This window comes from Vulpes vulpes, chromosome 2 (assembly GCF_048418805.1).
Source record: "Vulpes vulpes isolate BD-2025 chromosome 2, VulVul3, whole genome shotgun sequence".
NCBI classification, from domain to species: Eukaryota; Metazoa; Chordata; class Mammalia; order Carnivora; family Canidae; genus Vulpes; species Vulpes vulpes.
The window spans coordinates 149,144,752-149,154,207 of NC_132781.1; the positions used below are offsets into that span (position 1 = coordinate 149,144,752).

At 59.6% G+C, this 9,456-nt stretch overlaps 1 protein-coding gene across 2 annotated transcripts; it reads right to left on the bottom strand.

Annotated features, from left to right (window-relative positions):
• Positions 1-21: 21 nt before the first annotated feature.
• On the bottom strand, positions 22-7,305 carry HCRTR1 (hypocretin receptor 1). Of its 2 annotated transcripts, none has more exons than XM_026014329.2 (7): positions 6,982-7,305; positions 6,581-6,759; positions 5,185-5,428; positions 4,583-4,698; positions 3,482-3,708; positions 2,321-2,442; positions 22-855 (listed from the first exon to the last, which is right to left on the bottom strand). In XM_026014329.2, exons 1-7 carry the CDS (start codon positions 7,184-7,186, stop codon positions 665-667), a joined length of 1,284 nt encoding a protein of 427 aa, XP_025870114.1. In that variant the 5' UTR covers positions 7,187-7,305; the 3' UTR covers positions 22-664. The 2 variants fall into 2 exon arrangements, with proteins under 2 accessions (XP_025870114.1, XP_072606535.1); XM_072750434.1 differs by having other exon boundaries at positions 525-978; positions 6,982-7,276.
• Positions 7,306-9,456: the final 2,151 nt, after the last annotated feature.

Here is a 9,456-nt window from a genome sequence, read left to right on the forward strand (position 1 = left end):
CAATGACAAGGAAAGGGAACATTCAGTGCCAGGCTTTTAATTACAATTGCTTCAGGCTGCTGGCCTCCATGCCAAATGGCCACACGGAGAGTGTTCTATCACACCAGAAAGCCAACAGGGTCCAGACTGTGGTGCGTGCACCCGGCACCTGGTTAGGGATGGGGCTGTGTGCCTACCAGGGAAAGGCCAGACCCAGATTAGTTCACGTGGGCCTCAGAGCAGCTGGGCTTTAGCTGGAACTGCTGGGCCAGATGGAACTGCCCGCTGAGACCCTTACAGCAGACACCAGGGAAGGCCTGTAATTGGGTGGGAGAGGGATCTTTGGGAGGAAGGCCAAGCTGCGGAAGGATGATGGGGATGGATGATACCGTGGGGCACAGCCACGCAAGAGGAATATGATAATCCTGTCCACAACACTTCACAATCTACAAAGAGCTTTCCGCTTTTCCGAGCATGCTTAATCCTCCCATCAATCCTGCTTAGGAGACAGGGCTCAGAGAAGGGAAGTCACTTGACCAGAGTTAAACAGGCAGAAAACCAGGTTTGGAGCCCTGGCCTCCCACTGCATCCAGCAGTTTCCACGAGGAGGTGGGTCCCCCAGGAGCCAGAGGAGCAGCCCAGGCAGGAAACAGCTTGGCCCCCACCGGAGCCACCAGGGCAGCCCTCAGGGCAGCACCGTGGTGACACTGGTGAGCACCACGTGCTCGGGGACTTTGGAGACGGAGCACCGGCTGTGCAAGGACAAGGACTTGTGGCTGGCAGAGGAGCGGGGGCTGGGGGCCTTCGGAGAGCCGCAGGGACCCAGGCCAGGCAGGCAGCAGGAGAAGGCGGCCTTAAACTGCTCCCGGAATTTGCCTTGGTTGGAGACAGAAGACACAGCCATAAGGAGATGGATGAAGCAGGAAGGGCCTTGGGCCCAGGGACACCCACGCAGCTCCAGCCAAGCTGCCTGTGAGGGGGTGGGAGGGCAGAGTAGAGCTGGGAAAGAGAAAGCCCCAAGGCGACCTCGTCACTGCCAGGGAGAGTGAGGACAGAGGCCCCAGAGCAGTTCCCAAGGAGAAATGCAATTTTCATCTGATTCCTTGACTGCGCCCTGGCTGTGAGCCCGGCTCAAAACGTGGTGTCTGGCTCAGGGGCCTGGGGCCACCTCTGCCCTCCTTGGCGTGTAGGTGGAGGGGCTCAGACTCACCAGCTGTGGCTAGGCTTTCCCCCACCTGTGGCCCCCACAGTGATGGGAAGGACAGAACCAGCTTGCAAGAGGCACTGTGCTGGGCACCTCTGCCTTGCCCCCCCCACCCTATCCCACCCTGGTCCCAGCACCCCGAGAGGCAGAAACCTCCTTGACCATGTTTCATTGCCCAAACAAGCCTCGCTGGGGCTCCAGCAGAGGCAGGCACACAGTAGGTGCTTAGTGAATGGGGACCAGACTGGAATGCCCGGCAGGAATCTGCCTGCCGCCTCTCCCCCTGAGCTGGAGACCACCAGCTAGCCTTTGGGGACTAATTCCTTAGTCTCACTGAGGATTGGGATATGGACCCCCAGCTCCTCCTTCTTCAGCCTTTTCTCAAAGAGTATTGTTCCCAGGCTTGAATAGTCATCTGGACCTGTTTGTTAGGCCTAGATCTGGAGCCACGGGTCTAGCAAGCTGCACTTCTGCTGAGCCCAGGTGCATCCGAGGGTGGAGGTGTGGACAGTGGGACAGCAGAGGGAGAGGCCTGGGGTAGGGCTAGGGGACTGGGGATGCCTGGAACTCCAGACAGGGGAGCAAGAAGGCTGGTACTGGTGGCAGGTGGATCCAGGGACAGCCCCTCACATCCTGGCCACTCTGCCAGTACGTGTCTAGCTGGGCATGGGAAAGCCCTTCCCCAGCCAGGGCTGCCTCTGCCGGTGACCCTCCATTACCTGGATGACTTGGTTATGCAGTCATCCTCTTAGGTAGGAGCTCAGGGCCCTCTTCCCATAGTTCCTGGCTCCCTCCGGAGCCTGCGTTGGCCAGACAGGGGCTGACGGGAGGTGAGCTGGCCTAGGTCTTTCCTGTCTCACCCACTCACTGATTTGTATGGTCTGCACAACTGGATCCTGGGTGCTGGTCAGCTGGTTCTGGCAACTTTTGGGAGCGTGGCCTGTCTCCACTCAGACCAGGGGGGCAGGGGTAAATCTTCCCTGAATGGGACTTTCCAGAGCCAGCTCAAGACCCCCAGGCAGGAGCAGAGACATCCTCTCCTGCCATCCCTTTATTCAGCCTGGATCGGGGGCAGGCAGACTGCTGTCCCAAGGACACCTACCACCCTCAGTTGCTCTGCCTCCCCGGGCCACTCACCGCTGAGGAAGTTGTAGATGATGGGGTTGGCAGCGCTGTTGGCATACACCAGCCAGTGGGAGAAGGTGAAGCAGGCGTACACGGCTTCTCGGTCACTGGATTGGCGGAACATCCCGAACACCCTAGGACCAGGGGGAGGACAGTCAGAAATGGAGTATGTGTGTGTGTGGTGGGGGGAGGGGGCAGGAGTCACTACCCTCATCTAAAGCACAGGAAAGCCAAGGCTCAGAAAGGGAAAGTGAGTCAACCAAGGTCACACTGCTCACGAGTGGCTGTAAAGTATGGGTTCCCACAGCCCCTTCTGTCCACCAGGTGACCCTTTCCTGGGCCTTTAGGTCTGGGGTCTTGAGCACAGAGAGTTTGACAAGGGTAGGTGTAGGGACAGGGACCAGGGTTCATCTACTCAGTCACCCCACCATCTGATCTCTATCCTCGTGGCAACATGAGAAGTCAAGACATCATCCATTTTTTCAACAACGGAGGTGCAGAGAAGTAAAGTGATGCAGCCAGGAAGTGGCCAAGCACAAACTCACACTGTGATGGTCTCATGGCACACAGCCCATTGCTCTTTCCCTGCACCCCGTGGCCCCGCCTGCTTCTGGTGCTCTATCCCTCCAGACACCTGCGGGGCCTGGTCCCTTGCTGCTTCCCTGCCTTCAGGTCTCTGTCAAATGTCATTTCCTTAGGTGAGCCTCTCCCCATTTTTTTTTAAACCATTGTGTCTAAAAAAAGATGAAAAAATAAACACACAAACCCCCGCCAACCCCTGTCACCGTCACTCTCTGACCTCTTCCCCTATTTGTCTTCATAGCCCTATCACTGCCTGCCAGGATGGTGGAGACTCATTCCTCTCCCTGCCCCCAAGATGTAGACTCCACGAGAGCAGAGACTGTCTTGTGCACGTGGTCACCGTGCCCCCAACCCCTACGAGCTAATGGTTGAGTGAATAGATGGGAGAAATGTCACAATATCCCACCAGCAGCTCACACGGTTATTATTCACATTTTACAGGCTGGAAATTGAGGTTGGGAGGCCCAGAAAAGGTCATTACTATGATCTGCTGCAAGGCCACACAGTGGGTGAGGGCTAGAGCCCCGTCTTTCAACAAAGCAGAGAGAGCTCCTTCCTCTGAGGCCACAACCTCTGCCCTCATGCTCTCACCTCTTGAGGACATTGAGGACACTGATGGGCAGGTAGCAGAGGGCAAAGACCAGCAGCAGCACCATCAGCATCTTGGCCGTCTTCCTCCGCGCTCGCATCTGCTTCACCTCAGCCAGGAAGGCCCGGGCCCGAGGGGGGGGTTCCGTGCTCAGGCCGGGCCCCTGGTCCTCCAGCTGGTCCGAGGGCCGCTTCCAGTTCCTCACCAGGGCCGATGTGGTGCCAGGGATCTGTCGGGCACACACAGAGAGAGCAGCGGTGGGTGGAGCTCCCTGGGAGGGCCCTCCTCCTTCTCCAGGTCCTGCTCCGGGTGGACCCTGGGGCAGGGTGGAGGTGGACAAGGCAGCGAGCCCTTTTGCAACAGGGAGGAACCCAATACTCGTGACGAGGACCAACACTCTGGACTGGAGGGTGAACAGTCTCTCACAGAGTCCTGCTACCGCCCAGAAGCTCTGAGCATTCCTCTCCCCACCCAGAACCTGCCGTTAGGTTGGTCAGTCTGCAACGGAGCCCCGAAGGTGGGCCCCAGAACCAGTAAGTCTCGGCCACTCACAGCCGTGGCTAGTTGGCAGCCCTTACTCAGCACGTGCAACGTGGGTACTGCTGCTTCTTTGGCTGGATAGTTGTGAAGACATTGCAAGCAATGTGCCGAATGCGGCAAAAACACAGAGGTGCTGTGGTGGTGGTGGTGGGGGTGCTGACCTGAGCCTTGGAGGGCCCCTGGCCTTCCCCTCGCTGGCTGAGGGATTCAGGAGGAGTTGCTATGCCGCTCTGAGTCTCTGTTTTCTCATATATTAAGTTGAGGACAATCATGATGGCTGAGAGGAGGCAAGACTAAACAAAGCTGGAAGTACATGGTACAATAAATGGCAGGTACTGATGTCGGAATGATGATCAGATATTAGATGTTGAAACCGATATTAGTTACCATTCGGTTCCAGGGTAGGCACCAGCACTTTGGCCTTGACTTGGCCACGTCCCTCGGCCTTGCCTCTCTCTGGTTGCAGCCAGGATGGCATGTTCTGAGGCGAGGGACTGTCTATTCCCTTGGACCACTACCCCATTTCCCACCAGCCCAGATAGTGACCCCAGAGTGGGCCTCACCTGGCGGCCCCAGAGCTTGCGGAAGATCTGGAAATAGGCCATGGCCATGAGGCCTAGTGGGGCCAAGTAGGTGACAATGAAGAAGCAACTGTGGTAGATCTTGGGATAGAGGTCATCTGTAGGGGTCAAGAGATACAAGGCCAAGAGGTCCTCCCATTCTGGGAGCCTCCAGCCTGTTCCACTTAGCAAAGCCACCCTGCCCCAACTAGAGCCACAAAGTCAAAGCAAGCAGTGGGGCCTCACACAGACACCATGGCAGAGAGAACCTTGCATTGCGCAGGCTGGTGGTGTCCATCCTGGAGGGAGCCCTAGCAGAGGCCTAGACTAGAGGAGGTACCCGCTGTGGAGGTATCCCTGGGCAGATGTCTGCTCTGTGGCATCCATCAAGGGACGGACACCTGTTCTATGGCATCCATCAAGGGGTTCCCCACCCTGGGAGTGTACCTGATAGAAGCCTGCTCCAGGGTGTCTTTTTGGGAGATAGCCACCCCGGGAGTGCCCACCGCAGGAGTGCACCGACAGACGCCTGCCCTAAGGGCACGTGTCCCCGTGTCCCAGAGGCACCCACTTCAGGGATGCTCACACAAGGCTCCCACCATTACCTGCCCAGTGTTCATCACACACAGAGAAGAGGCGGGTGCGGTTGGCTAGCTCAGGGAGCACGCTGCTGCATTCCATGACGGCAGCCTGAGGTACCATGACAGCCAATGACACAGCCCAGATGCCCAGGATGGAGCTGCGGGCGCGCCGGGCAGTGCTCTTGAACAACAGCGGGTGGCAGATGGCATACCAGCGGTCCAGGGCGATGAAGCTGAGAGTCAGCACTGCCACCGACACAGACACGGCCTGCCCCATGGGGACACAGCGTCAGCCCTCCTGGGGGCCACTCACAGACATGGGATGAGAGATCGAGGCTCAGATGGGGTGCGGATCCTGACCACACTGCTTGCTGGTTGTGTCGATTTGGGCAAATCACTCTCTCTCTGAGCCTCATCGGCGGAATGGGACTATGTCATCCACCTGGCAGGATTCTTTTGAGAATCCATGAAATCGTGGGTGGAAAATGTCTAGGTTCGAGACCTAGCACATAGTGGGTGCTTCTCTACTATGATTAATAACTTATGCTCATGGAACCTACTACGTGCCAGACACAGTTCTCGTTATCCTCACAACAACCCCAGCCCCATGTTACAGATGAGGACACTGGGGCACAGAAAGGTTAAATAATTTGTCCCCGGTGAATTTCCTCCCCAGCCTGTCTTTGTTCTCAGCGTTCCCAGGGTTAATCCATTGAATGGAAAGCCTTAAAACAATGGAAATCCAAGAGGCATTTCTCTCGCCCAGGCCCAGGGATGCCATTCTTTCCCCGGGTGTTAGGAAAGAGCCTAACTCAGGGAGGCAGACATGAGCCCAGGCCAGAGGTGGAGGCGGGTGCTGCCTCCAGGAGTCTGGGGTACAGGAAGAGGGCTGAGGGATGCAGCTGAAGGACGATTCTGCCCTCCTTCCACTCCACCAAACCCATTGGACATCCTGATTCCCACCTCTGGGGGGGGGGGGGGGGGAGGGAGGCCCTTTGGAAGGTTCCTTTGGAACCAGGGTGGTTGGGATGAGGAGAGACTTTCCAGTGGCCCCCCTGGAACCAGAGAGTGGGCCCAGCATGCATTTGTGTCTGTCCCCATGGGCTTGTGCCTCTCTCCTCTGCTGTGTGCCCAAGTACCCGGAGGCGACTGTACATGTGTCCAGTGGCTGTGTGCATGTGGGTCTGCGGGTGTGACCAGGAGGGGACTCTGTATGAATGTGTGGGGCTGTGTCTGTGTCCCCAAGTGTCAGGCCTCATGGCCTGGCCTTGCTGACAGTAGAGGATGACACTGCAGAGGAACTGAGCCACCGAGTCCTGTCTGAAAGGCAAGTCTGAGGGTCACTTAGGTCTATGCAAGGCCATGGTCTTTGTACTTGGGGTGACAAGGGTAGTGAACAGCACCCCTGGGTGGAGCTCACCTGTAGGTAGGGGATGACTTTGCAGAGGGTATGACCGAAGAGCCAGGACTCCGTGATGTCTACCAGCAGGCTGGCCGGGAGGCAGATGGCTGTCACCAGCACATCAGCCAGGGACAGGTTGACAATGAAATAGTTGGTGACCGTCCTCATGTGGTGGTTCCTCCACACGGCCAGGCAGACTGCAGGGCAGGTGGGGAGGTGGGAAGAGGAGGAGGAGGTGAAGCCAGGGGCAGAGTCATGCGGATCCTTGATCCTCCTAAGCAAGTCTCTTCCCCCATGCCACCCATCCCCAAACTACCCAACCAAGGGAGATGGGGGAGAAGGAGAGAGAGAAGCCAGGCCCAGGTCACCTTCCAGTCCCTGGAGAAGTCCACACCACCACAAGCAACCTAAACACCTACCCAGCGTGTTGCCCACCAGGGCCACTAGGAACACAGCCACGTAGGCAGCAATGAGGACCCACTCATACTGCTTTGGGTACAGGTAATCGCGCCACAGATAGCGCAGGAACTCGTCTTCATAGTCGGGAGGCACCAGTGACGGAGACAGCTCCCCGCCGCCGGTGGGGGTCCCAGTCTGGGCCCCTGGGGTGGCTGAGGGCTCCATGAGCTTAGGAGTTGCTGATGCTGAGTGGCATCCTGGGCCCTGCAGGGGGAGGGGAGCCTGGCCAGGCCTCAGCCCACTTCCTTAGCACACAGGTCTCTGGGGTCCCAGCCCCAATGATCCTGAAGGAAGGAGGGGAAGAAGAAAGAGAGAACATTAGGAATGTGCCAGGCAATTTGCATATAAGCTCCCTCTTAATTCTCATGGTGCTGTCAGGTTGCGGTGAGCCCGAAATTGATGGAGAAAGACAGATGTGGCTTGCATCTCAATTCCATATGCAAGTTGCTCTTGGATACCCCACGTCTCCCCTTCCAGCCTCGGTTTCCCCATCTCGCCAAAGGAGTCATAACTGTACCAAGCTCATAGGGCCACGGTGAGGCTTAATGATCTCTAATGTGTGCCAAGTGCTTTACCCAGACACTGGCAAGGGTAGCCGGCTTCAGGGCCGACTCCGGGTACCATTAAAGAACCCTGCTTTATAGAGGCTCAGAAAGCCTGAGCCCCTTGCTTAAGGTCACAAAGCTACTATGCTAGGTCTGTCTGAATCCGCGAAACACCATAGATCTGCGAGGGGAAGCCATCCTGATTGCAAATGTTCTCTCCTGAGTCAGTTCACAGGCCTGAAATTTTGGTTAAAAAAATGGTCTAGGGAGGCGTTGGAGACCCAGACGCCGCCGGCCAGACTTGGACCCTCCCGGTACGCACGCAGGGTTGCTGGAAGGACTGAGGACCTCCCTGCAAGAGAGAGGAGAGCCCCAGGCCCAGCGGCCAGGCCCCTCAGACCCCCAGATCGGCTCCACTTGAATCCCCGCGGCCGGGATGCGCCCCGATGGCCGCCAGGGGTCGCTGGGCCGGCGCGCAGGCCGCTTTCTCCATTCATAAATCGGGCCTCGCTCCCCGCCCCTCCTCGCCGGCTCAGACCCTCCTGCCCGGGGCTGGGCAGGGACGCCCCCGGACGTGTGTAGGAGGGTTACCGGCCCCTAGAGACCCCTGGGGGAGGGCAAGGGGCTCCTTCATACCCCCTCCGAGTGCCGGCGGACCCACTCCCCCAGCGGGACCTCCCTGCACCTCGGGGACGGTGGGGGGCTGCGGGGAAAAGGTGGAGGAGCGAGGGCGCTGGGGGTTCTGCAGAAGCCTGCGCGGAGGAGGGCAGAGCCTCCTGGGGACCCTGCCTCCCAGCACCCAGCTCGTGCCCCGAGGCTCTTGGCTCCCGCCGAGGGTCCTTTGGAACCCGCACCCCGGGCCTGGGGGGGGGTCCCCCAAGCCCCGCACCTGTTGGCTCCGGGACCCCGGCGTCCTCGGCTGCTGGCCCCCGGCCCCTGCACCGGGGACTCCGCGTCCCTGCCCCCGAAGGCCGGGCTCGGGGGCCCCGGGCGGGGGGAGAGGTCGGGGCAGCCCCCTCCCGAGGCTGCGCCGCCTGGGCTCGCTCGGCTGGGCGCGAGCCGCAGCTCCTCCGCGGGCTGTCGCTGGGCGCGGGCTCCGCCGGGCTGCGCGCCGCGGGGAGGGGGGGCGAGCGGGAGGGCGGGCGCGGAGGGAGCCCCCAGCCGGTCTCGGCTTCGTGTCGCCCAGCCCGAGACCGGGAGGGCGGGGGAGACGCTCGTTCCTCCTCGCCTGCCACTCCGTGCTTGCATCCCACCTCCATTCATGCGTCCAGCCGTTCATTCATGCGTTCGCGTTCGCTCGGCTTCTACGCGTCCGGTCGCCGCTCGGCGTTCAGAGCGCACCTACTGTGTGCCAGCGGGGCCCTGGGCAGCTCCGGGGGCCACAGCGCGGGGGGGGTCCCAGCCGCACCTCCCCTCGCGGCCTCCCCTGGCTGACGAGGACGATGGCACAGGTGGGTCGCGGGGGTGAGAGCGGCTGCTGCACCGCCTCGGCAGGGCTCCTGCCCTGGCAGGTGCAGCCAGCTCCCAGAGGGGCCGGGAGGGAGCCCCGGTCTGCCCACCTCCCAGCCCCCCTTCTATCTGCCCCCAATCCTTTCCTTCATACCTGCTCCCCACCTCCCAAGATGGATAGTGAGTGGGGGCAGGAAGAGGGGACCCAGAGGGGCTAATTCAACACACACTAAGCTGTGTGTCCGACAATGGGCTAGAATAATAGAGCCCCCTACCCACCCCATGATCTCACCTAATCTTCCTGTCAGTCCAGGCAGGTGGTTGCTACTGCCCCATTTTCCAGATGAGAACACTGAACTCACATGATTCAGTAACTTGCCCAAGGCCACACAGCAGAGGCAGAGCTGGGATCCGGACCTGTGATCCTCTCCAGGTTTACCC

Coding starts and splice junctions, on each gene's coding strand:
- HCRTR1 (XM_072750434.1), bottom strand. CDS start 7,186: ATGGAGCCCTCAGCCACCCCAGGGGCCCAGACTGGGACCCCCACCGGC. Junction 6,760..6,981: donor CCTGGTGGGCAACACGCTGG/GTAGGTGTTTAG, acceptor CCTGCCCTGCAG/TCTGCCTGGCCGTGTGGAGG. Junction 4,699..5,184: donor GTGTGATGAACACTGGGCAG/GTAATGGTGGGA, acceptor TGACCCCTACAG/ATGACCTCTATCCCAAGATC.